This window comes from Helicoverpa zea, chromosome 21, assembly GCF_022581195.2.
Source record: "Helicoverpa zea isolate HzStark_Cry1AcR chromosome 21, ilHelZeax1.1, whole genome shotgun sequence".
Lineage (NCBI taxonomy): Eukaryota > Metazoa > Arthropoda > Insecta > Lepidoptera > Noctuidae > Helicoverpa > Helicoverpa zea.
The window spans coordinates 7,667,736-7,695,015 of record NC_061472.1 but is presented as its reverse complement, the minus strand read 5'-3'; the positions used below and the strand labels follow the sequence as shown (position 1 = coordinate 7,695,015).

General features: G+C 36.6%; 2 protein-coding genes, 1 non-coding gene and 1 pseudogene across 4 annotated transcripts; 2 read left to right on the top strand and 2 right to left on the bottom strand.

The window, feature by feature from the left end:
- The first annotated feature begins 443 nt into the window (after positions 1 to 443).
- LOC124640529 (UDP-glucosyltransferase 2-like) lies at positions 444 to 8,150 on the top strand. 2 transcript variants are annotated; one of them, XM_047178308.1, is made up of 9 exons: positions 444 to 612; positions 723 to 878; positions 3,410 to 3,497; positions 4,180 to 4,372; positions 4,583 to 4,780; positions 5,469 to 5,688; positions 5,824 to 6,043; positions 6,649 to 6,868; positions 7,130 to 8,150. In XM_047178308.1, exons 2-9 carry the CDS (start codon positions 726 to 728, stop codon positions 7,398 to 7,400), a joined length of 1,563 nt encoding a protein of 520 aa, XP_047034264.1. In that variant the 5' UTR covers positions 444 to 612; positions 723 to 725; the 3' UTR covers positions 7,401 to 8,150. The 2 variants fall into 2 exon arrangements, with proteins under 2 accessions (XP_047034264.1, XP_047034266.1); XM_047178310.1 differs by having other exon boundaries at positions 501 to 517.
- Positions 8,151 to 14,489: 6,339 nt separating this feature from the next.
- Positions 14,490 to 14,608, top strand: LOC124641072. Its single transcript, XR_006985628.1, has one exon. It is a non-coding gene; the product is annotated as a 5S ribosomal RNA (ribosomal RNA).
- Positions 14,609 to 14,646: 38 nt separating this feature from the next.
- On the bottom strand, positions 14,647 to 21,271 carry LOC124640755 (UDP-glucosyltransferase 2-like). Its single transcript, XM_047178668.1, has 9 exons — positions 21,178 to 21,271; positions 18,118 to 18,270; positions 17,848 to 17,935; positions 17,421 to 17,613; positions 16,483 to 16,680; positions 16,164 to 16,383; positions 15,856 to 16,075; positions 15,533 to 15,752; positions 14,647 to 15,217 (listed from the first exon to the last, which is right to left on the bottom strand). Exons 2-9 carry the CDS (start codon positions 18,265 to 18,267, stop codon positions 14,917 to 14,919), a joined length of 1,590 nt encoding a protein of 529 aa, XP_047034624.1. The 5' UTR covers positions 18,268 to 18,270; positions 21,178 to 21,271; the 3' UTR covers positions 14,647 to 14,916.
- A 1,482-nt stretch (positions 21,272 to 22,753) lies between these two features.
- On the bottom strand, positions 22,754 to 26,426 carry LOC124640956 (annotated as a pseudogene).
- Between the last annotated feature and the right edge of the window lie 854 nt (positions 26,427 to 27,280).

Sequence of the window (27,280 nt, the reverse complement as noted above, 5' to 3'; positions counted from 1 at the left end):
ACACAACTGTGCAATTTACCGTTTTTATTGTTGTAATCATTGCTATATAATTAATATTGCACTCCACGCCAAAAGGAGGTGTTCTAAGTTGGAGGGTTCCGTATATATTATTTCAAACGATAGATTTATTTATGACACAGAAAAATGCCAGTTTTTTTATCAGAGTATTTTGATGTACCTTCTTATTTTATTTTTTATTTTTCTGTTTGTTGTATTTTCCACAGGCAGTAGGTGAACCATGAAACTGCTGGCAGAAGCAAGTCAAAAAATTGCAAAAAGTTGCCTACCCTTTTATTTTCTAAAACACGTGTACCTACTTCCATATGACCGTTCGAATCCGTAAGCACTTAAATACATATTTTGTTTTATTTAGTGGAACCCAAAATCGTAGTAGTAGGTATAGAAGTGTAATAATATAATGGATGCGGGGAACAGTTTACAATAATATTGAATGAATGGTCCCGCACGCGCACGTTGTGGGTTCTAAATTTAAACAGTCAGTTCCGTGTCTTCCACGGTATGTGACCAGTGCTCGTTCCGCGACCGAATGGTTTAAATATCGAACTTTCGTTAAAAATTAAAATAAAAACGAAAGACAGTTGACTTTTTGTGGTAATTAAAAATATTTGGTGCATTATTTTAAATTTAGATTCATTTTAAAAATAAAATAAGTTTTTTTTTTGAAAAAAATAAATAAAAAAGGGATTGTTTTTTTTTTTCAGAAAATGGAGCAACTAAAAATATTGTTATTTGGCGTACTTCTAAGTTCGTGTTTGTGTGATGGACTCAAAATATTAACCGTGTTCCCAGTCCCAAGTCCCAGTCACGGAATACTTGGTGACAATATGGTTAAACATCTTCTCAATGGAGGACACGAAGTAAGTAATTTTAGATCTTAATGTCGTAGAAATTAAGACTAATTTCGAATACTAGCATGATGGTGACCTTACCTTATCTTTCTTTCGTCTCGACTTTATAATAATTTTATTAATGTTCAAAATCATTCAATTTTAGCATGATAGTGATTAGGTAGGTACCTATATATTTTTTGTTTAGTATTAAATTTCACTATTAAAAAGTCGTAAGTCAATTGATTAAATACATCTCAAATTTTAGTATCACACATTTGTTTTAGTTATCACGCCTTTTGAGAATCTAGGTACTGCTTAATATACTTTTGGTTAGTTACAGCCAGTTTCTTCATCAAAAGTTAAAGCCAAAGTAAAAGTCAAAGTAATGTCTAAAGTAAAAGTAACGGTCAAATTCAATTTTTCTATTAGTTTTGCTGTCACTTTAGCCTTGAAAAAACGAATTTGACCGTTACTTTTACTTTAGACATTTCTTTAACTTTAACTTTTGATGAAGAAACTGGTCGTAAGTAAGTACCTATCTGCTTGATAACAGTTTGACAGCTATATAACGTATTTACAAATATTCAGTCATTCGTCATCTTTTGTCATAATCAAGTGCACTCGCATAGTAAACAGTTCTCTAGAAAATGCACAACACATATCATAAGATTCTTCGTAATCCTTTTTATATGAACGTGTAAATATTAGAGTTCTTAAGTTATTAATTCGTAACATACCGACATAACTATCGTAATGTCTGTGTAAAAAAGACAAACAACGCATTTAAATTATAAAAACATTGTCAAATAATAGATAATTTATAGACCTTGAAAAGAGACTATGACCTCTAAGATTAACTAGTAACTAAAGAGTCGTTAGTGAGAATATCAACATCATCTACTTTAAGTATCAATGATGAGGTAATAATTTGATAGCATTTTTTTGTTTTATTAAGACACAAAACAGCCCACAGCACCTGTGTCCGCGAACGGCCGTTCCTAATGGTCTATATTTACCTGTTGATTAGTTAGAATTTTAATTTTGATATTAGTCTCGTACAAGTAATGTCAAACTTCCATCTATAGTATTTTGGGAACGGTCATAAAGCGTTAGAATCGGTGCGATATAATTCAATAGACCTAATAATTAGTTCATAGTGCTTTTCAATATTTTAATTACTTATACCTATGATAACAAATACAGAAGTCATGAGATTAGCATATCTTTACTAAGCTTAACCTGTATTTTTTTTTCTAAAACAACAATTTCAAGATTTCCCATCAAAATAAAATGCATTGTCAGTCAGTCTGTACATTTCCGTGCATATGAAGTGCATACAACTTATAAATAAATTATTATCAAGTTATCACTACTTGTGACCAAAATAGCTGAGTGCGACAATGTAAACATTGTTTAAATCAGTAGTTCATAAACAACAGAATACCCGCTTTTCAATAGAATTGTTATATCAACCATATACATGTGTAAACACGGATCCTTCAGAAACCACCTCGTGCACTATAACACTAAATCTATACATATCTGTAACGTGCATATATATATATATATATATACAACATGTAACTTAATTAACGCACATCCTGAAATTAGTTTGTTCAGAATCGTTTACTGAATCGATTTATATCATTTTTAATATAGGTAATTTTTATACCAAAAATAATTAAAACTACGGAAATTATTGTCATATTAACCCTGTACAGTCAAAACAAATTCAAATAGACCGTAACTCAAAGTAATAAGACTTCGTGTATTGTCGGCTTTTTCCGTAGTTTCGTTATGTTGTGTCGAGTAGAGCGGCGCGCGGCGCGATATTTGCGTGCGTAGTAGTATGACCAAAAAGTTCTCCAAGAATTGGTATAACTTATTTAGTAAATAGCAATGCATATACATGTTAAATTAAAAATTCAGTGTATGTATTATGATTATAACATAATATTCTAATTGGGGTGTTTGAGGGTGTGCGTTAATTACCTACGTTACATGTTGTATATAAAAATGAAACCCGCTTTCCGTTGTCACGACATAACATGAAAACGGCTTGCCCGATTTGGCTGAAAAGTAGAGAGGAGGTAACTTAGACCCGGGAGAAGGTTTTAGGAGAAAGTTTTTGTCACCATCCGGCAACGGGACGCGGGTGAAACCACGGGCGAAAGCTAGTAATTATATAACAAAGAAGAATCATTCTTTTTCTTGTTTGTTTGTACCCTAAAATCTCCGAAACTACTGAACAGATCTGAAAAATTCTTACACTGTTAGAAAGCTAGACTAATCTTGAGTAACATAAGCTATATTTTATCCCAGTACGGACATTAGTTCCCACAGGACTCGGGTGAAACTGCGGGAGAACAACTAGTATGTACCTATGCCATAAAACCAATTCAACCAAAGATTATATCGGTAGAGTAGCTGAAGCAGAGATGACCCGATGGCATACCTACAAATAACCTCTCCTTTGTACTGTTATTACTTTTTCACACTTATGTGCTAAATAATGCTAAACGCAGCATCGTATAAAATAACAATTATTTTGTTTACAGGTAACATACATCACGCCTTTTAAAAATAAGAATCCCCATCCAAAACTGCATATAATAGATGTATCTGCGAACATGAAACTTTTTGACCGTAAGTATTGATACCTTAAAAATAAAACTCCAATATTCCTTTTGTGCACTTCTAAACTATGCCTAATGACCAGTCTTCGGCTAATACACGATACTCCACAAGACTATAAATGACCATGCTAGATGCATACAATTTCTAACCAATATATCATGGAAAACTCAACAATCATCGAATAGAATAGAATCCATAAAGTTGAAATTAAATTCAAGGTCAAATAAAACCATTTACGGTTCACTAACTGGATTTTATGAGCATAATAAATCTAGGAAACGTTCTAATAATAGTAATTATATTGACTACAAACGATCGGAAAATAGATTTTACTACATAAGGACCAATAGCTAGGGTGTTCATGTATTCACAAGTACATTTTATGATACAGCCATCTACCCGAGCACATCCTATCTGACCTCCTCAACCCAGATACTCATGCAACCCAATACTTTGGTAAGACTGGTGTCAGACTTACTGGCTTCTGACTACCTGTAACTACTGCCAAAGATGTTAAATGACAGCCAGGACCTACAGTTTAACGTGCCCTCCGAAACACAGTCATTGGTTTCCCCAAAGTTGTGATAACAATCAAAAACAAAACTACAGCTGATACAAAAGTCATCTCGAAAACACTGAAGGAATACCGACATTATTATTTACTAGATTCTTATGTTAAATATCTTTATAGCAAATATGTTGGACGTGAAGAAAATAATGGATGGAGATAAGTATATGCAGGACAATGCACTTTTGTTCGTATTGATGAACTCCATTGCTTCTTCCACATTGGGCAACCCAAACGTACAGAAAATGTTGAAAGATCCCAACACCAAGTTTGATGTGATCATTGGCGAATTTATGTTCTCTGATTTATATTCTGCGTAAGTAAATAATTAATTACCCTGTCTTATAATAATTTTCTATATAAATATTTGAATAACTACTACAGTTATAACCCTCAGTTCCAGCAACACGGCTATCGAAATTCCAAAATGTTGTCAATCTGAAATTCTATCATGTTTGTCAGCTTCGAGGTCTTCAGAATTTATGTCATTAAAATCATCAATAATCAAAGCATTTCTTTCTTCCAGGCTGCCAGCTGTGCTTCAATGTCCCTTCATCTGGTTCTCAACCATTGAAGCTCACTCCATGATCTTGAACCAAGTACACGGTCCTCTAAATCCAGCTTACACTGCCGACTATCTCGTGGCGAGGGTTGCTCCATTTTCTTTCTATGGAAGAGTACATGAGCTATGGACTTTATTGGTGGGGCTATATCATCATAACTTGTAAGTATTGATATAGAAATGCTATTTACCTTACCTCGTGCTTAAATTAAGATCAAAATTTAAAATGATCGAATACTCCTTAATCAACTTTTGGTGAATGATTTTTGTACTGGAGTAGAACTGCTGCAAGATTTGCTTAGAAATAATCAAATAGACTTGTAGAGTCAAAGTCATCATTGTATTGTTCTATTTGTGCAAAAAAAGAATATCTATCATTACCGTGCCATTCATGTACAATCATCTTAGGATGTTTGAAAATGGGTTACGATGCATGTTTTGTAGAAAATGAGAGTATAACTATACAAAAACCGTACATTTGTTGCTAACTCACCAAATTATATAATATCTTACGGTACAAAAAACTTTGCCCAATTAAAATTCAGGGTCATGATAAACCTATGTATTACAAAATTCTATGTGTCATGTACCAACGTCAAACCAGTTTGATCATTCATTTCATTATTATTATTCAATTTTAATCTTTTCTTAATGCCGATTATCTTTGACAGTAACGAATGTAATTTTTTATCAATTATTATTTACGTTAGGAAATAAATCCGTATTTATATAGACGCCATGATTATGCAGGATTTCCATCAGTGATTATGCATAATTGTGTTTGCAATCTTTTGTATCGCCAGACGCCCTGATAACCTTTGTGATAAGCATAATTTTCTTTTCATTGCAGTGATTATCACGCGAAAGAAGTGTCTGATTACGAGACATTGATAGCCCCGATAGCCAGGGAGCAAGGGAAGCCTGTACCTGATTTCAATGTACTGAAGTATAATGCATCTCTTTTGTTGGGTAACACACACGTTGCTATTTCAAGCGCAGTACCTCTTCCACCGTGTTATAAGCATATTGGAGGATACCATATTGATGAAGAGGTCAAACCTTTGCCTGAGGTTGGTAGACTTGTTGGTTATTTCTTTGATATGCCTTGTTTCTGAATTTCTGATGATGATGGAGATGAGACCCAGAGTTTGATTACCTTAATCAATTTAAGCTATAATCTATACCCATGTGTACCCTTTTCTCAGGACTTGCAGAAAATTATGGATTCTGCCAAACACGGTGTTATATACTTTAGTATGGGATCAAATCTGAAGAGCAAGGATCTACCAGATGAATTAAAGCAAGGTCTATTGAAAGTATTTGGTGCATTAAAACAAACTGTGATTTGGAAGTTTGAAGAAAATCTGCCTAACACGCCGAAAAATGTTCATATAGTGCAGTGGGCACCACAGCAAAGTATTTTGGGTGAGTTTTTTGATATTCGTTTCATTCAAACAAGCAACTTACAGGAAGAATAATCTTAAAGTTTTGATCTTTATTGAACACCGCAGCAATAAAGATAAGGAAGCCGATTCCTTGGAGAGGATTTTTTTTTAATTGACATCAATTAACAATTTAATCCTCGTATATAACCGTAATCTGAGGAGAATGCGTCTCCGACATCAAATCGTGACTTGCATCTAAACAATTTAGAGCAACTGAATGCTTTTTAATCAATCTTCATTATGTAGTTTATGACGCTTTATAGCAATTTCGAATCTCGTAGCTTCAAAATCCAAAAGAAGCTTGGCGGTTATCATTAATATTGCTCTGCAGAGTGCGGGCTAGCTCCAACTCCATCCTGAAGACCATAAGTAGCGGGGAGGTACGATTCTCCTCTGTTAGGTGATGTTGTTCACAGATGCATCGTGAACAACCACCTTGTGTCAAAATAATTTTAAATAGTTAGATATTAGGTTTTACTAACATAGGTTTTAGTGTTCTTTGTTTACTAACCCATATGAATGTCACTTATCCGAAATAAAGATTATTTTATTTTATTTATTAATTTATCCTCTGTTCTTTTCCAGCCCATACAAACTTAGTCCTCTTCGTGACACACGGTGGTCTCCTGTCAATCACTGAAGCTGTCCACTTTGGTGTTCCCCTTATCGCCATCCCAGTATTTGCTGACCAATACCTAAACGCCAACAGGATCGAAAAGAAAGGGTTCGCCATTAAAGTCGACCTGTCACGCACAATGGACCAGGATCTTAAAGTCGCTTTGCATGAAGTCCTTGGGAACAAGAAGTAAGTCAGATACTGATTTTGAATACAAATAATCATAATGATTTTTTTGGCTAGTTCGATTACTTACTTACCAAGACAAGTTACTGTCCATCCAAAGACCTCCTGTATTTACAGTTGCACCTACTATCTGCTCATACATCAGGACCTGTTTGAGAATGTTTACTGCTCTTTTACTAGGCTCAATTTCCAAAATCCATCATCTAATTCAAATTTTCTAAGTACTCAAAAACTAAATATTATGTATTATTTCTTTATCAACAGATATGCAGAAACAGCAAAAGCACTATCAATAGCATACCATGATCGTCCCCAAAAGCCAAAAGACGCCTTAAACTTCTGGGTGGAGCACGTGGTGCGCACGCGTGGCGCTCCTCACTTGCGCTCCGTCGCCATCGACATACCTCTCTACCAACGAGTGTACCTAGATCTCTTAGCTTTAATCCTTCTAGCTTTAGTAGTACTATTGGTAGTAGTAAAGAAGATTTTGGGTCTCCTAACATCGAAGAAGAGTGTTAAGCAAAAGAAGAATTAGATTAATAGACATTTGGTGCTGTGAGACAAGTTTGAATTGAGAAAGACGATATACTTACGGATGATTTCAATATCCTATCTACAAATATGTGGATTTATTGAAATTTACAGTGAGACACATTATTTGATGAAAAAGAAGTTCCGATATAGGTACTAGTTTATCGATTTTTGAAATATCTTGAAGCATAAGAATCGTGTTAAGAGTCAAGGCCTTCTTTTGAATACTGTTGTGTTATTATCTTTAACCTTATACTCACCAAAGATAAGGTTCAAAGTTATCAATAGCAGTGAAGTTTTTAAGGTGTAAATGTTTTTCTTGTTGTCAACTGCTGGTTTGTTGTATAATAATTAATTATAGTTCGTCCTAACTTTTGTGGTTTCGTTAATTTGGAGTGATATGGCTTCTTATGAACATTTTATAATGATGATGACTCTTTACGTTCTTATACACACACACATAAAAAAATTTGGTAAATAATGAAAACATGTGTTGTCTGAAACCCAAGTTTACAGACAACATAAAAGCTAGTTTTCTTAAAACAACTGGTGATTATTAATTTCCACAATCAACTTTCAAAGACAATAGTCCTTTAAGACCACGGAGGACGAATTTAAGACAAAAGGAAACGTTTATTCTGTCGGTCAAAATGGGCCCTAATGTTGATATTAATTATTATATAATGTTTGATTGAACTTTGTGAATTGTGACTGTATTTTTCTATTATTGTAAATATAACAATTTGTTACAAAACTATAGTTTTTTTCATGGATATTTTTTTGTATTGTTTACATTACGTGAGAAAATTGAATTATTATAGGTATACGTAAACATCAAAAACATCTTCAAGATAACCGTCACTAAGAAGTTCAAATATCTAATTAACGATTAAACTCATTACTATTAATTAATCGAGTGATATATTCACATTAATTCCGCTCTAATGTGTTGTCATAACAACAGATATTAAATCATCGAGTGTTATCATTAATTAAGTAGACATTACCGGTTCTTGCAAATTTCAGAGTCAAAGACTTTGCAAGGGGATCCATCTTTATGGGATTGATGGATAAGCTTCATAATCATCAGGTGGTTAGTAGTACAACTATTAACCTCTTGTATGACGATAATCATAAAACTATGCCAATGAAATATGATTAGATAGTATCTTTTCGTCCTACTAACTCTATAGGTTCAACCATAACGTCATTTTAAGCATTTCTTAATAACATCACAAATTGCTCCTCATTTCTCTAGGCAGTGGCAGAATCGTCGACATCAGCACTATCAGTTTGACATAAAGAAGAAGAATAGGTTTAAATATCTAAGTAAGATTTTGATTGCGGTGAGCAAATACATCATAATGTTTGCAACAAATATCTATATTTGTTTTAGGTTCATGGTGAAACGTGTTCGCTCACGTGTCTAGTCTCACTTCATCCGTAAATACATATAATATAGACACTAGATACAGCATAGTGTAGGTATGTTTATTTATGATAAATAAACCAGAAATGTAGATGTTGCTATACCTATAGACCTACCTATTATATATAATATTTCCCTGTATCTTTCCCTGTATGACAAACTCCTTGGAAACGTGCTCCCAGCTTAAACCGTTTCATAAATACTTGAAATAGGGCTAATTAAAATAAAAGCCTTTGAGGTTCGTCAAAAAGTCACATCATGAATAGACTTTTATTATGTCCTGTCTCTCTTCTTATGAATGCAAAAAAGAAATTAAGTGTCTGTGCTTTCACGAGAAGCACTAGAAGTCCAAAATCTGTAGCAAATGTTTAGTCATAAACAAGGTTCAAATCGATCGGAATATTAGCCATTTCACTTTTTTATTTTGTAATTCTACTTCTTACCAACACTTTTAATTTCTGTTTCCTCTGCTTCTTAGTACACACAAAAGCACAAACAAATCTTTATATCAAGGAACGGAATATTTAAACCAAAGAAACAAAAAGGGACTTCTACCTACGCCTTCCATCGATGAAGATATGTATGTATAGCAAAACATCGTATTTTTTTGTTTACCAAATAAAATTTCATAAGTATTCCGTTTCGTGGTTGAACTTTCCATAAAACAACAACAGTTTCACGTATGTTTCACACCGATGGGGAACGTTTAGAACAACTGATGAATGTATCCCATTTTCATAATATCCCCCAAGTGGGTGCTTACAAGCCTCACGGAATCGGCATGCAGTAAAAATATGCAAGAACCTACATAATATGTTCGGCAGTGGGCTCAAGGAGTGAAATTGTGAACATTTTTGGGCACATTCAGTAGATCTTCTTCGAATTTCCACGGCATTATTTTTTCTTCAGCTGTCCAAACTCTGGGCCATGTTTCACCTTCTCCGGGCAGAATGTGAAAGTATCCCGACCCTGTCTGTCTATCCGACTTTTAGTCCAAAACGGACTAAAAGTTGGATAGACGGACAGGGTAACTTCATATATTTATATGGATACTGAATCGATTGAATGACATTTGGTACACAGAATCTACGAAAGGATATACCTAAGCGATTTTTTTACGCATTCAGGAAGTAGTCCTTTCGGTACCCAGGTGAAACCACGAGGAACAACCGGTTGGTAATAAAATCTGTTGCTATTCAACCGTCTTCTACTTATTTGAATTCAGAACACATTTTGATTCCAAACGTAATTTTACTAAATTCACATAAAGGTCGGTTAAGGCCTTGGCACTTTGTTAAAAACAAAGAAGTCGGGACTCCACAGTCTAATTAGTCCTTAAGAATAATGGGCAGGACATGATGTCACGTTTCAAAGTTACAGCCTTAGTCTGAGTTTGGAAGTCTGAACAGGTCTGGATTTGACCTACTTGCAGTTCGGCCAGTCAACTTCGAACACATGGCACGAACTATGGTATTAAAATTTCAAGTTGGTTATTGATGTCCAAAATTTTGAAATGGAGAACTTTGAAAATATTCAAAGCGACTTAACTTTTAGTACCTAGTTGATCTATAAGTTCGTAAAGTTTTTACATGCAAGAACATTGCGTCGTAATGTATGTCGTATGCTTATAAAAGCATTTACCTACATTACTACTAGAACAAAAAAACAATTGCAGGTAGAAACACAAGCATTTTGTCATCAGGTGAATGACCTCTGCTAGCCAATTCAAACTTCACACATTCAAAGTCCTATGAGACTAAAATGCAGACAAAACTCATATTATAAACAAGATAACTTTTGACCATTTCATTAATATGCACATTCTATTTATTCCCTCTAAAAATATAACGTATTTTTAAACGGTTTTATTTAGCTCACCCCGTTTGTTTTATTATTTATTCATTCTTGGGTCAAATTTAGAAATTGAAATTTCAGTGCCTTCCTGTTGTCAGATTGATCTGAAATTTGGTACACACCTTTATTTCCGATGACAATACAATATAGTAATATCAATAACATTGCAAATCCAAGATGGCCGCCGGTACAAAATGGCGGATAACGTAGGTTTTATCAATCCCGTCAATGTGGGTATCAAATGAAAGTGCTCAACCAGTAGAATACAATGTACTATATAAAATTCAAATCCAAGATGGCGGCCTCTACAACATGGCGGATAACTTAGGTTTTATCAATCCCATCAACATGGGTATCAAATGAAAGATCTCAACAAGTAGAATACAATTTACTATGAAAAATTGAAATCTAAGATGGCCGCCGCTACCAAATGGCTGATAACAATTTTTAAACGGTTTTATTTAGCTCATCCCGTTTGTTTTATTCTTGGGTCAAATTTAGTAATTCAAATTTCACCCTCTTCCTGTCAACCGAGTGTCAACCTACGTAGGTGGTCTTGGTCATATTAGACTAAAATAAAAACGTGGGGCCCATTAACTGTTGCTGTAGTACTTTCTTCTAGAGGTATAATAGGTGTGGATTGCATCGACTTACTGTAATCGTAACTGGAGATTTTGACAATCAATAATCAGCCGTAGCGGCTTCACCAGCGAACGCCGAGCTCATGATCTACCAAAGTATAAAGATATGCTTTGCCATAGGTAGGATTTCAGAGGGGCCCCACGTTTTTATTTAAGTCTAATATGACCAAGACCACCTACGTAGGTTGACAGGTAAGTAACTATTTTTTTATTTTCTAGTTTTCAGTGCACATAAGATAAAACCGTTTGACTTAAAAGTTTTTTTACCGATTTTTTATTTTCTAGTTTTTAGTATTTAATGAAAATGCCTACCGAATATTCCTCATTCTATCTAATTCATTTAGTGCATCATTATTACACGGTCTCTTATCTGATAATTTATTACAATCTAATTTTTTTAAAAGTCAATTTTTTTAACGACGCCAAAAATCATCAAGTGACCCCTCCCTGGGTCAGCAGCGGTAAGGGAGTGCCAGACTCTTACTGACTAAAAATACTTATGTTTCGTCGTAGGCCTTTTATGTACCAGGGCCACGGTAACTCTTTCGAACAATCCCGCAGCCCAGGCAGGCTTGGCCCTGTTGGGCCCCGCTGGGGTTGCTGACAGTATTCTACTTGTATAGCCCTTTCATTTGATACCCATATTGAGGGGGTTGTGGAAAAATATGTAATCCGCCATTTTGTGCCGGCGGCCATATTAGATTTACAATGTTATTGATATTTCTATATTGTATTGTCATCGGAATAAAAGGTGTATACAAAATTTCAGATTAATCGGTTGTAGACATGGGCGCCGCGCCGGCGTCGCCACGCCGCGACACGCCCGCGCGCCGCCGCCGCCGCCGACATTAGCTGCGCGGCGTGAGTTAGGTTAAGACGTGCCATTTTGTTCGCAATTATTTAGGCAATACTCTTCTTCCTCCGAGCCTTTTTCCCAACCATGTTGGGGTCGGTTTCTAGTCTAACCGGATTCAGCTGAGTACCAGTGCTTTACAAGGAGCGACTGCTTATCTGAACGAAATGGACACTTCAGTTTCTTTAAATATCAGTAGTTTTCATCAATTTTGAGTAAACTATCCAAAAAACATAGTGCTGTTGGTCATGGAATCGAAGATGATCCATTAGATCAAGAATGTTGGCAATATCTTGCTTCTGCTATTGGGGATCGACCCATTTCCAAAATGCGGACCTTCCATCATTTTGGAATGAGAAGAAGACAGAATTTCCATGGCTGTCTACATTTGCAAGGGCTCTGCTGTGTATACCCGCTACAAGTACTCCGAGTCATCATCATCTTCCTGCCCTGTTCCCAAGTCATTTGGAGTCGGTGCAACATGTCTTTTTCTTCCATTCCTCTCTGTCAGACATACTTACATCCACTCCCTTCTGCTTCACGTCCTCTTTCAGTCATCAATCAATCCATCTTTTCCTCGGTCTACTTAGCACACTCTTTGTGACATGCGTTTCACACCGTCTCATCACATGCCCATACCACGACAAACTCTTCAAGGCTTCCTCTGATATACTCATTCCTGACTTTGTCCATTCTGTTAACCCCACACCTCCGTCTCAACATTCTCATCTTTGCTACATGCACTCTATTCTCATCCTTCTTTTTCAATGCCCAACACTCTGATCCATACAGGACGACAGGTCTTATTACGGATTTGTAAATTTTGCCCTTCAGTTTGAGGGGCATCCGGTGGGTCACAAATAGTGCTAGTTACCTGTCGCCACTGCATCCATCCAGAATTGATCTGATGCGTAACATCCCTGTCCACCTCATCGTCACTTTGGACGAGTGAACCAAGGTACCGGAAGTCGGAGCAGACTGGTAGGGGCATGCCGGCTAGGGTTATGGTCATGGGTCTTGATATACCGCCAAAATCGCAATGTAGGTACTCGGTTTTGCTCTTGCTGACCTTTAAATCTACCGTCTTCAGTCTTAGCCGCCATGCCTCCAATCTGCTCTGGACCTCTGGCCCACTCTCCCCCACCAGAACAATCATTGGCGAAAAGCATACACCAGGAAACCTCCTCCTGTATGTCCGCTGTAAGGGCGTCCATTAACAACAGGAAGAGGTAAGGACTGAGCGCCGACCCCTGATGTAAGCCAACCCCTACACTGAAACTGGCGGTAGTGCCGGCTGTAGACCGGACTTGTGTACTGCATCTGCCGTACATCGCTCGAATCAACTGCACATGAAGTATGTGCAGTTGATTCGAGCCTGGCATACCTTTCTCCTTAAGGGCCCACCACAAAACCTCACGAGGTACCCAGTCATATGCCTTTTCAAGGTCAACGAACACCTTATGTAAGCTATATGTCGACAGGGTGAAGCCCTGTTGCTACCGGCTACTGCGTTTGATCTGGCAGTGGTCAACACGTGGTTCCAGAAGAACTCGGAGCACAGGATCACCTATAAAAGCGGTCCACGTGCCACACAAATTTATTACTTTTTGGTTAGACGCAGTAATTTGAAGAACATAAAAGATTGTAAGGTTATACCGGGTGAAAGTGTAGTCTCGCAACACAGACCCCTTGTTATGGAAGTGGCGTTTACAATAAAGTCAATAAAGGGCAAAGAAAAGTTACCTCCAAACATAAAATGGCACAGGTTGGAAAGGGCCGATTTGGCGGAGCAATTTAGAAATGCGGTGGTAGATTAGATGATTGAAATGGGAGATATGAATGAAAGGAGTATGAGTGTTGGAGGGAAATGGCAATGACTATAAGGATGACAGCAAGAATAATTTTATTAGAAATTGCAAATCTATTAACATGTATATCATCCACGCCGCCGGCGTCACGCCGCCGCTGTGTAAAATTCATCAGCGCGCCGCCGCCGCAAAATTCTGGGGCGGCGCCCATGTCTAGTTGACAGGTAAGTAACTATTTTTTTATTTTCTAGTTTTCAGTGCACATAAGATAAAACCGTTTGACTTAAAAGTTTTTTAAGAATATACTTATTATAAAAGTCTAACTTTGATTAAGTATGATTTCTTTCCAAAAAATGTTTAAAATTATCACTACCTTCACGCTTTATAACAATTGTGGGTTTAGTGATACCCAGTGCCTAGTAATATTTTTTTCTTCTACATTAACGTGACAAATGATGACGTCATTCGGTATCATTCGATACTGAACGTTAATTTCACCCAATCTTACGCCAACGTCCATACCACGTTGAATACACCGGTTCTCGTCCGATCACCGAAGTTAAGCAACATCGGGCGCGGTCAGTACTTGGATGGGTGACCGCCTGGGAACACCGCGTGACGTTGGCTTTTTTGTTTTTAAATTCGATAATTAATATAAATCCAAATTAAACAGTAGCATTTATTTATTTATTAAAGCTGTTATTTACAGATATTGATAAAGAATTTTTATTTATAATATGGCCTCGACAGTGTCAAATCAAATAGCAATGTGTGTCGATACACATTGCTATCACCTAAATATGACACAATTTAATGTTACTGCCGATATGGGGACTACATCATCTTTAGGTCCTATGATTGAGACTTTTTACATAACCTGATCCCAAACTGACTGAACAGTAGGTGTATGCAGATACTTCCATTACATTAACATTTTAATTTAATTTGGCCAACTTTTTGCCAACTGCCTTCACTCTCGTCTCTTTCTGTTTCTTAGAACATACAAGTTTACATAAAACTCTTAACAGTATGAAAAACAGTAGTACGACAACTGATATTAGGCCTAGTAGGTCTAAATATAGGCGCTGGTATAGTGGTATATGAAGCGCTGGGGATCGTAAATGGGGGGCACCATTTGTGTTGATGACGTGATGCACCCAATGTAGTAATTCTTCTCCAGGCTTCGCGATACGATCGTGGTATATGAAGGAAAGCTCTTTCACCTTTTGTCTGTATCTGTAAGAATAGCAATATTATGTGTTACTGTACAGCCTTTTATGACTGGTGGATTTGGTGTCGCGCGGTTTCCAACGTCATTTTTGGCAGTCAGTGTCAATTGTTTGCTGTTGCGCATATATACGCGCGACACCGCCCTTATGTACCGGACGGTATCGCTCGAAAAATTCGCCTGTGTCAATCAATCAATCAAGTTGTTCGGAAACTAACAAAAAAAGAAAATTATGAAAAATTGAGTATTGAGATATTGTTTTCAGTAGGATCTGGAAAGTGCTACCAGGTTTTCTAACCACCATGTTTCAAATTATGACTTACTTGGGATTGTGAAGTATTTCTTCAATAGCTGCTTTTAAGTCTGCAGCCACAGTGTATGATAGTTTAACTTCCAAAGCAAAGCCTTTGTTGATAGCTCTTTTAACATTTATGAATTGGTCTCCAAATGCAGGTATGCCAATAATGGGGACGCCGTAGTGGATGGTTTCTGTAGTGGATAGGAGACCTCCATGGGTTATGAAGAGCACGCATTTTGGGTGAGCTGGAATAAATTTAAAATAATATTATTAGAGAAAATAACCGAAAAGTGATTAAACTCAGGCTGAAGACGTTACGAAATGTGAAAAAGAAATATTATAACATACATAAAATGCTCGCTTGTGGTGCCCACTTTAAGATGTGAACATTTTTGGGCAGATTGGGCAAGTCTTCTTCAAACTTCCAAAGCACTGTATGTTTCAGTTGGCCGAACATGTTCAGTAGGTCTCGTTTCACCTTTTCAGGCCAGTCTTTGCTCTTCAAGTGGGATCCCATGCTGAAGTATATTACTCCATTTTTGGCACTCATCATAATGTTTTCTAAATCCTGCAAAAAGTCAGTGAGTATCAGAATGGTGATATTTGAAAGTCATAGGATTTGATTAATTTACTAAATGGGTTCAAAGAGTAATTACCTCAGGTAAAGGCTTCACATCCTCATCGATATGGTATCCTCCTATAGGCTTGTAGTTCTGTGGCAATGCAAGAGCCTGTCCCATAGAAACGTGTGAGTTTCCCAGTATTAGGGACGCGTTGTATCTCACATCATAGAAGGATGGGGCCTGGCGACCCCTCTTCTCCACATAAGGCACTATTAGCCTCTCATAAGCATCTAACTCCATACGATCGAAATGCCTTTACAAAAAAGAAATTCCATTTGATAATGAACCTTCAGGCTTATACAACTAAGTCGAGATTGGCTTGAATTTTTTCCTAATCATAGGATCTACTTACTTAAGTTCATAGTATCGTGCTTTGATTCTGGTCCACAACTCTTGAGCTCTCTGCAAGAAGTTAAATGGTGGCATGTTTGAAGAAAACGCACCCGTTGAATATGCAAGATGTGGTGCTCCATCAATGAGACTGATGTCTAATGAGTTGACTTCCATGGGGGACAGCCAGACCAGAGGACAACCGAAGACTGTCGCTAGGCTGGAACAATTTCAACACGAAAAAAAATTGTAACTTAACTTAAGAAATTCTAAATTAAATAAAGATCCGATCTATCTAGTTATCTCTGGCATTGCGTTGTATGATAATTTTATCTTTTACTGTTATAAATTCAATAATTTAAGTTATTGATTGCCTTGCGAGTCATCGCAGGGTCTGTCAGTGGATTTCATTCCCAAGGTGTCAATGCCACTACTGTCTGTCCGTCCGTCCAATTATCTGTGCTACAGGAGGTTGTATTTTATGAACCAGAAAAAGAGGAATATGAAATCCCAGGAAATCCAAGTCATGTCCCACTCTTAGTTAACATATTTTCACGTATTGGTTTCATATGAAATTAGGAATGTTGTGTTATTTTTTAAAGTAAACAGAAGCATTGTTTGTATCATTCTCATACGAAACAAAATATGTGTTATAAGATTAATAACAGCCCTGTGGTAAATATACCACAATATATTATACTCTTTGTAAATAAATAAATATAAAATGATAGATTGAGCTCGAAAATAAAATGATGACTAAAGCTAAAAGAAAAACAGCTAAAATTAATGGGACTTTCATGTTACACAGATTTAATGAAATTTCTACCGAGGCAACAAAAAATGTTGCCTAGTAACAGTAGTTAGTGCATTTATTTATCTTTCAACATATCATTTATATTTTTAAATATTAGATTATAAAAAAAAAATATTAAAAAATGGTAAATAATATAATCAACCTACCCCGCAGGAACATCAGCGAGCATCCAATCAACGATGACCAAGTCGAAATGTTCACTAGGGTCTTCTAGAAGCTTCTTAACATTTTGATGCTCTATTGTTTTAGTAGCTAGTTCCAGCATCATCATCTTCACTGTGATGTGATCATTTGCTGCCACATCCTTGTCCATGATTTTCTTGATGTTCATGATGCCCTCTGTAAAACATAAAAAATACTGTTAAGTGGCAGGTAATTTTTTCTACTGAAGGTAATTGATGACTAGGGCCTGCGGGATTCTTCGAAAGAACTACCGGCCTGGATCATGAAGGGCTCCAGAAGAAACATAGTGGTTCCAGTCAGGAAGATAATGATACTCCTATAGACATTAAAATTTGATGTATGTAAACATGGCAGTCTAACTTTACCAAACCTCAATTATTTCATACCTACTTGGCATTAAATCAATATTGCTGCTAACATCAATCTGGCGAAGGTTTGGTGGAGGATTCTTATACTCAAAGATTCTGATGTACGTCACCTGAAATATTAGAGAATAACTCTTATACATATTTTACACTTCAATTTACTCATTATAAGGTCACTGGTCACTCAAATATCATCGTGTTCTGTCCAGAATTTGTTAGGCATTTTAAAGAGAGCATTTTCTTCTTTAAATAAATAAAAAATACCAAGAAATCAAGCAAAGACTACTTCACCAACCTCGTGACCAGCTTTCAGCAATTCTCTCACAACTCCATTGCCCAGATTTCCATGACTCCTGGACGGCATGGTAACTACCACCAGGATCTTAGAAGCCTCGCACGACGAACTTAATAATATGAACAGCAAAAAGTATGTAGCCGCTGCCATTGTCTGTAAACATATTGGTTGTAATTTTAGATTATAAGTAAGTATACACGCTGATGCAGTCGTTACGGTTAGTCAGAAGCCAGTCTAACCAAGGGGTATTGGGTTGCCCGGGTATCTGGGTTGAATAGGCCAAGCAGGGCAGTCGCTTCTTGTAAAGCACTGGTACTCAGCTACATTCGGTTAGACTTGAAGCCGACCATAACATAGTTGGGGAAAGGGAGGATGATGTGTCCAGTGTCCATCTTTTCATCACATCATTTGTGTAATAGGCACTAGGCATTGACCTGATGTTGAGTTGTTATTTCTTTACCAACACAAAATCTTAATGTGACACGTACAAAGTTGCTGACAGAAGCTAGTGTAACATATTTATTCCAAAGTAGCTAGCTGTAGCGTTTTGTAACTCTTCATTTACACAATGTTTACGTTGTCGCACTCAGCTATTCCACTCTTAAGTGTAGTGATAATTGATAATCTAAGTATATATTTATATAATACATTGTTGCTTCATCCCGAGAGGTAGTTTAGACCCAGGAGAAGAGTTCTTGTCACCGCGGTATCACCCGCTTCCAGTAGCCGTGTGTTCGTTCACTATACACACTTATACTAATCTATCATAGGTATATGTTTTGTCCATCAGAAAATAAGTAAGGTCTGGGGGCCCTGAGATCTTGATCTATTAAATTCAAAGTCAAAGTCAAAAACGTTTATTGAAAATAGACTAGTTTTTAGCTCTTTTTCACGTCAAATAATACAAAAGGACAGCACCCCCAAAACGCTCCCCTTTCACCACTTCCTAGTGTAAGGCACAGATGATAAACTTGCAATTTGTTTCATTATTTAATTTTATCATTAATTGAACTCAATCTATTATATTTTGTTTTTGACTGCTAGACTATCTCCAAATAGCATAATGGCAGTTGAAGTGGTATTAAGATTAGTCAATTTAATTATTTCTATAATCTCATTGTAGCTGGCACCGGGTGAACAATTGTTTATTATATTACTTTTACAGTATTGAGAGACTAATTTACCAAAACCTAGACCAAATATATCAGAAAATATTTGTGATGAGTTTTGATTTCCTGAACTACGTTTATGTGAAATGCTTGATGGTGGAATATTGCACTGAACAGCGACACGAGGTGGTATTGTGTCTAGGGATTGCAATCCCGCAAAACGGGATCCAGCATTCCCGCGGGATCCCGCACCCTCTATCTAAGTGCTGGATCCCGCACATTCAAATCGCGGATCCGCGGATCACGCAAAAGTTATCAGTATGTATCATCATAGGTGACTTGCAGTAATAACATAAAGATAAGAGGAAGTTGTAATTTGATAATTAGTCATTGTAGTGGATAAGACTGAATTTAAAAACTTTTGATGCAACATTTAAAATTTAAGTTTTTTTAAGACTGACTTGATTAATAATTACTCTTGCTTACTTAATTACAATTTAATTAGTATTTTGTTAGAAAACAAATACTTTTGTTGCATTATGTGAGACATAAATAACTTTAAAATTAAAGTTCTTTTAAGTAAGATTGCTTTGATAAATAATTACTCTTGCTTCCGTAATTACAATTTTATTGATATTTTGTTAGAAAACAAATACTTTTGTTGCAATATGTGAGATAAGTATATGATTTTATAAAATAAAACTTGATTTGTATAAAAAACCTGTAGTTTTAATAAATGAAATCAAAAACTGCGGGATCCTGCGGGATCCGCGCGGGATTGGTCAATCCCGCATATCAATCCCGCGGGATTTAATAAGCTGCGGGATTACAATCCCTAATTGTGTCACTGTTCACAGCTGACTGCATAGTACTAGGCGGTGTTAACTGTAGGTCAGCTTGTACTGTTGGTTGAGAACAAGTACAGTTGTTATATTTGTTTTTAAGAGAATCAAGACGGTCCATAGGTATTTTTACTACCTAACTGGAGCAGCTCATCGGTAGCCAGAATATGTGCCTTAATTTGATATTTGGCTGCCTCATAATTGTGTGTAATTTTTGTTAACTCACGCTGCAGATCAAGCATCTCCTGTTGCAGAACCTGTGTATCTTGGTCATACATTAGCCTACTTTGCAAAAGTTGATTAGTGCCCAAATTTAACTGTTGTTTTAAATTAACCTTGTTTTTAAGTAAATTATTTAATTTATATGTAGATTTTTGTTTATGACACACTCTCTTAATTTTTTGAATCAATTTGTTTATTCTAATATATTTTTTATATTTTTGTGACTCATATTTAGTGAATTTTCTGCAACAAGCTCATTAAAAAGGCGATGAGTGTCGTCTTCTTGTTGTTCTATTTATTCTAAAGGTAGGCTTAGGCTGTGACTGCGTTCAAGTAAATATTTTAACTAAGTAGGAGCTTAATTTAATACACATCATCCTCCGAGCCTTTTCCCAACTATGTTGGGGTCGGCTTCCAGTCTAACCGGATTCCAGTGAGTAGATGAGTACCAGTGCTTTACAAGAAGCGACTGCCTATCTGACCTCCTCAACCCAGTTTCCCAGGCAACCAGATACCCCTGGGTTAGACTGGTGTCAGACTTACTGGCTTCTGACTACCCGTAAGGTCTGCCAAGGATGTTCAATGACAGCCGGGACCTACAGTTTAACGTGCCATCCGAAACACAGTCATTGATGTCTAAGATACTTAGAAAGAACATACAAACTTAGAAAAGTTGCATTGGTACTTGCTTGACCTGGAATCGAACCCGCACCCTTATACTTGAGAGGTTGGTTCTTTGCCCACTAGGCCACCACGACTTCTTAATTTAATACACATATACGCATATAAAAAAAAAAATAAGGCTGTATTGTATGTATAGTAACTGTAAATATTGAATAAATAAAACTTAATAAAAAAATGAAAGAAAATAATTTTTAAATTTTTACCTTTATGTACTTTCACCACTTCACTTTCATGACTTAATATCAACTGTGCCAGTGATGATCAGGTACTGTTGTTAAGCCGGGTTGCATGAGTACCTATATCATCTCTCTCGCACTTTGTAGTAAACATGGGTATCTACGTACTGTGTGGGTGAAGTACATTTTTTTTATTATCAGTCACCTTGCATTGCCCTGCAATATTTATCTAATCTTATTCGCAAAATAACCTTAGCATGATAATCCGTGCCTACTAGCTTTCGTTCACGAGACTGTTCGCGTTGATTCGGTATATATGGATTTTCGTTATAATTTTGGTACTTATAAAAGGTTCCAGTATCCTTGAGTTAAATCAGGCTTTTTTCATAAGGAATGTCATCAAAATTTATCCAGTCGTTTAATTTCAAGTTGTTACGAATAGTACCTGTACCCGAACGAATATAACCTTTAAGAATTGTTTGAACTTTCCAAAGCCATCATAGCCAGAAAGGTTAAGATTACGTCAGGTGCTTATATTTTAAGCAGCATTTTGATCAATAGATCGGAAATCACGAAATGATCTCTCCTGCTGTAACGATGATGATGATGTCCTCCTAGCCGATTATCGGCTACGGCGGCTGTTCTCATGTAAGGAGAGTAGCCAACCGCGCAGGACATATTATAGTGCACAAGCATTTGCTCACTATTCCTTCACTCTCATAGCCCGATGGGACGGTAACCGGGGAGAGATCAGGGGCAGGACCGACATTTACGTGCTCTCCGATGCATGGGAAAATAAAGAATATGCCTGCTGTAAAATATATGCGGGTAAAAAGTACTAAGCAAAGGTACGACTAACCAGAATCTAAATTATAGAGGCGTGATTACGCTAAACAATCACTCATAGTTAAAATCGAGGAACGATAAAAACGAATTGAAGAAAGCAGGACAGATTTGGAAACATTAAAAACTTACATAACTCACAGATCAAAGCTACGGGAACCCGTATCAAGTTTACTGTTCACTAACTCATCCGCCCTATCGTCGCCTAATAATGTATCTAAATAACTATTTCTTTAACATAACATAGGACTTCTAAGACAATCATTATCAGTCTGTCACACGTTATCACATTTCTCTTAAGAGATGTAGTTGCAACTTTTGGATACGGATGAAATCGAAATAGAGCAAATCGTGTCCGCACTGAAAGATGATAGTGCGGCTGGATGGGACAATAATTTAGAAACCAATAACTTATTATCTTCTTTACAATTCGGGTTTAGCAAAATCTTGGCCTTCTTATCCGAACAAATGTTCTATTGTTTCAGTCGTTTTTTTGAGGCCATGTATATTTCAACTTGTCGCAACCAACTATCGAAATTTTCAGCGAGCCAAAAGCCAGGTCCCCTTCGAACGATACTGATGGTGGTTGGGTAAGCGTCATACTCGTCGTTGTTTTATCTGCTAATATAGTCACTGGCTTAGCACCAATGTAAACGTCGTTTGTTTCCGACTGCGCCATGTTCAATTATGCCTTCGATACTAACTAAATAAGTAACCAAATATGTCACAGTTTTGAAGATCCTGCAGAAAATAAGTAAAATTTTCATTGATATTTTTTATTAACACCTGATAACATAAAACATTCTTATATAATATGGTAAAAAATAAATAACAAACTAATTCCTAATTATTCTTCTTCGAGCTTTTTGACTTCCCAGAGCGGTAATACCTCCACACACGCTTTAACAAAACATATGAAAGTGTTAAAATGATTGTGAGGACCACCGCAAGGTCCAAAAACATTTTCTGGTAGAACGGAACGCCCAGCGCAGGGGAGCGGAGGTGAGGGGCGCCGCGCGTACGCAGGACATGGTTGACCCAATGAATTAACTCGTCTCCCGGCTTCACGGGACGATCGTGATGAATGACGGCCAACTCCTTCGCTTTCTCGGCGTACCTGAAATTATTAATTAAAAAAATATTATGTAGCTGGATAAATGCTTTATTTTAGCTCTCATGAACCACAACCAGGAGGTTTTGAAACAAATATCATGCCATTTATGCCTCACAAGTCGCATAGCACCTATGATTAAAGCCTCGTTAAGTACTAACCTTTTGTCATCGACAACTTCAAGTATAGTTTTCTTAAGCTCTTCAGTCATTGTGTACGATAAATCGCGAACACGAACTGGTCGCCGAAGACCGGTATACCAATGATGGGTACTCCGAAGTGGACAGCCTCAGTCGTTGATAGGAGACCACCGTGAGTTATGAAAACGCGAAGGTTAGGGTGAGCTGAAACGAAAACGAAAAGGTACGAAAACGAAAAACGAAGAGGTTTATTGAGTGAACCAATTGAAGGGGTCAGTATACTCTCCCATGATCATAACTCAATTAAAGTGATAATTAATGGGTATTTAAAGTGTCTACATAATTTGAATACGATAGATGGAAACGGCGAACAAAATGAAATCCTGACAACTGAGGTGTTTCAAAAATATAAGTTGTTTACCAAGAATAGACTGTTGTGGTGCCCATTTAATAATGTGAAGATTTGAAGGCAGGTTTGGCAAGACCTCCTCAAATTTCCACAGCACTGTGTACTTGAGGCTTCCAAACATCTTCACCAGGCTAGCCTTGAGCTCGTCTGGCATGTCTGCACTCTTCAAGTTTGAGCCCATGCTGAAGTAGATCACTCCATTCTTAGCTCCGTCCATCAATTTCTGCAGGTCCTGAAACAATATTTTCATTTGTATGTTAGAAGTGGTGAATGAAAATAATTTAATACTGAGCCAGGTAATCTCGCTTGTAATTTATTATGATAGATTTCCTGAAAATCTTGAAAGTAGCCCGTAAATTGTTTCTATTCTCAGTAATAATAATTTTTCATGACTTACCTCTGGCAAAGGTTTCACTTTTTCGTCAATATGGTAACCACCAATATACTTGTGGTTCTGTGGCAAAGATAAAGCGCTAGAAGTGTCCACATAGGCGTTGGAGAATATCATTGAAATGTTGTATCTGAGCTCATGGAGTGTTGGTGCTTTCCTTCCTCGCTGTTCAACAAATGGAGCTAGGTAAGATGAGTACACATAGTCTTGAATTCTGTCCAAAATTCTGCAAGTAGAAACAGAATTAGTTATTTTAAACAGTAACGGTTAATTAGAGGGATATAGTTTAAAATCGAATACTCAGTTTCGACGAAAAAATATTTGCTTACGTACAAGTAATTAAGAACCATATGTTTTATTTGGGTCCACAGTTCCGAAGCTCTCTGAATAAAGTTTAATGGAGGAGTGTATGGAGACATGATGTCAACTGTGAACGCAGGGTTTGACGGCTGATCGATGTACTGCAGAAGCATCCAGTGAATTTCCACAGATGATATCCAAATCAATGGACAGTCGTAAACTGCAGCAAATCTGTAATTAACGATTAATAAGTCGATTGTTTCAGATAAAACGATTACCATATTTCAAACTGAAATCGACAGTAAATTGACAATATTGTCTTCAACAATGCTTCAACATCAAAAAGGTCGAGTGTTGGATGAAGTCCACTCCTAACTGACCATACTCACCGTGCTAGACATGCGTATTGGTAATCACTATGCGGCCCATTTGCGAGGAAGGTACTTAAAATTCCAATTCAGCTATGACCAAGTCAAACTTTTCGTTGGGGTCACTCAATATCTTCTGCACGTTCTCGTTTTGAATCATTGCCTTAGACATCTCAGTCATCATATAAGACATGAACAATGCATTTAAACTCATATTGTTTCCTTCCATCAATGATTTTAACGTCATCAAGTCCTCTAGAATAGAATAAATTTATTGTTTGTTAGACTCAGTTGGTTCTATTCCTAAGTATTAGGGAGGTCTCGGACACATATTAGGTCCATTTATCTTCAATAAATTTATAAGGGTATTGAGTTTGCCTTGAAATGTTTTATGCTTTAGTTTTGTTTTGCTAAGACTTAGACTTTGTTGCTATTCAAGCCTAAAGCTTTAATTGACTTTTAACTTAGAGATAAACTGGAAATGAAGACTTACTCGGCAAGAGGTCCAAGAGACTACTGACATCAATCTGACGAAGAGTCGGGGGAGCATTCTTGTACTCATATGGTGTGATGTATGTTACCTGGAAGACAACAAAGAAACAATATTCAACTTCAATACTAAGCAAAAGGTTAATGCAAGTATGATAACCAACCAGAGTGGCTTATCACAATATAATAATTACACTATCTGTCTGATATTTTGCTATCTTGAGTGATTAGTCAATAGTCATTGTATCATAATTTCGTATTGTTATTTTATAGTATTAAAATGAAAAAAAATCTAGTGCTGATTTCGAAAATTTTCCATTTTATTTTATAATACGAACGTAAATGTATTATAAAATAACTGGCTGCTGGGTCTAGAGGTATAAATTTTTGCTCTAATGATCCTAATAGGTGGTGTGTGGCACACATCTACTCGAAAAGCAATCATGGGGTTTATAAGGGCCTAACACATTAAACTACCCTAAATAATAATTTACCTCATGACCAGCTTTCAGCATATTCCTGACAATTCCATCTCCTAGATTGGCATGACTCCTGGACGGAAGCGGGTACACCACCAGGATCTTTGAAGCATCACCTATTGCCAGCATGATGCTGAACAGCAACCAGCATATTTTCGTCCATGGTCTATAATGAAAAGTGGTTGAACAATTTAGATAAGTATGAAATCAATAAATAAAGAGAATATTTCAATTAAAAGATATTTAAAAGAATTACTTGAGTTAGAATGGGCATTCCTAGCCAATCATGAAACTTGTGCCAAATGATAGCCCTGACAATTAGGAATCCCTTCTAACAGGAGTTGCATGTAAGTGCAACATAATAGTATATAGATCTAAGTCTTCATTAACGTGCTTTTAAAAGATGTGGTTTACTTTAATTAAAGTTACAAAGTTTGATAACAAGGCAATGCAATTTTACATTAATGCCCCCGAACAAACATTAAACAAATTCAAGAAACATCTCACCGAATATAATTTCAAATCAAAAACTACACGATGGTCATAAAATAAAATTGATCACAAAATACACTCACGTTAACAGCTCCTAAAATATTATGCAGCACTTAGGCACAAACTTATATTCGTATATTTTCTTATCAATCTCATTTAATTGTTGTAAAATATCAGCATAGGTACTCACGCGCAGAAAACAAATATTGTGAATGATATAGTAACCATCGTAGATATGAATTATATACTATGTCTTAATCTGTAATCAGTAGATTAAACTGCATATAAGGCCTATCTTCAGATAACTTACTAAAAACTACCGCCCGCGGTTTCACTCACGTCTGGGGTCTAATTCTCATCTCATAAGTAAGGAGTTGTGATGATGAAAGAGTAACATCCATACATTGAAAGGACAATGCTATTCTTTACATGGAAGTTGGGCTCAAGTGTTGCCCACAGTAACTGCATAGTGTATTATGTTCCATAGGCTTATATTAGGTCCCAGACCAAAGCATTTCGAAATCTATCCCGGGAGTCCTGAGAAAAACTGGTTTGACTCTTATTCAATATAACATAAAATAAGCTTACGAACTCTTAACTATTCCACTTTTATTACCTTAAATGAAATTAATTATATTATTTATTGACAAATACGAGGTATTGTACACGACAACTTTTTTTTAACCGACTTCCAAAAATGGAGGAGGTTCTTAATTCATTTGTATTCTTTTTACGTTTGAACGTGCATAACTCCGTTGTTTACCAACCGATTTCAACAATTATTTTATTGTTTGAAAGGGCTTACTTCCTCAACTCTTCTCCTTCCAGACCCTGGGCCGGATGACAAAGGAACCACCTTTGTCATCCGGCCCAGGGTCTGGTGATGGAATCTCTAAAAAAATCGGGTGCGACTCTCGAAAATTGTAGACACATATCGAGTAAAACCTTGTCATTCGGGTATATGTGTCAGACACCACAAAACTGTAAAGGTTAAGATCTGACCTGACAATGGAGACGACAGAGAAACGAGGGAACTCCTCAACGGTATCTGTTCAGACTTCATGGTCATATCCTCATTTCTATCTTTTTTATTCTTCCTGCCATGACG

Excerpts from the sequence above, each read along its gene's own strand:
- LOC124640529 (XM_047178308.1), top strand. The coding sequence starts at position 726 with ATGGAGCAACTAAAAATATTGTTATTTGGCGTACTTCTAAGTTCGTGT. Across the intron at positions 4,781-5,468 it reads GGGCTATATCATCATAACTT|TGATTATCACGCGAAAGAAG; the intron begins GTAAGTATTGAT and ends TTTTCATTGCAG. Across the intron at positions 6,869-7,129 it reads GAAGTCCTTGGGAACAAGAA|ATATGCAGAAACAGCAAAAG; the intron begins GTAAGTCAGATA and ends CTTTATCAACAG.
- LOC124640755 (XM_047178668.1), bottom strand. The coding sequence starts at position 18,267 with ATGGCAGCGGCTACATACTTTTTGCTGTTCATATTATTAAGTTCGTCG. Across the intron at positions 16,681-17,420 it reads CTCGCTGATGTTCCTGCGGG|CCTAGCGACAGTCTTCGGTT; the intron begins GTAGGTTGATTA and ends AAATTGTTCCAG. Across the intron at positions 16,384-16,482 it reads GCACGATACTATGAACTTAA|GCATTTCGATCGTATGGAGT; the intron begins GTAAGTAGATCC and ends TTTTTTGTAAAG.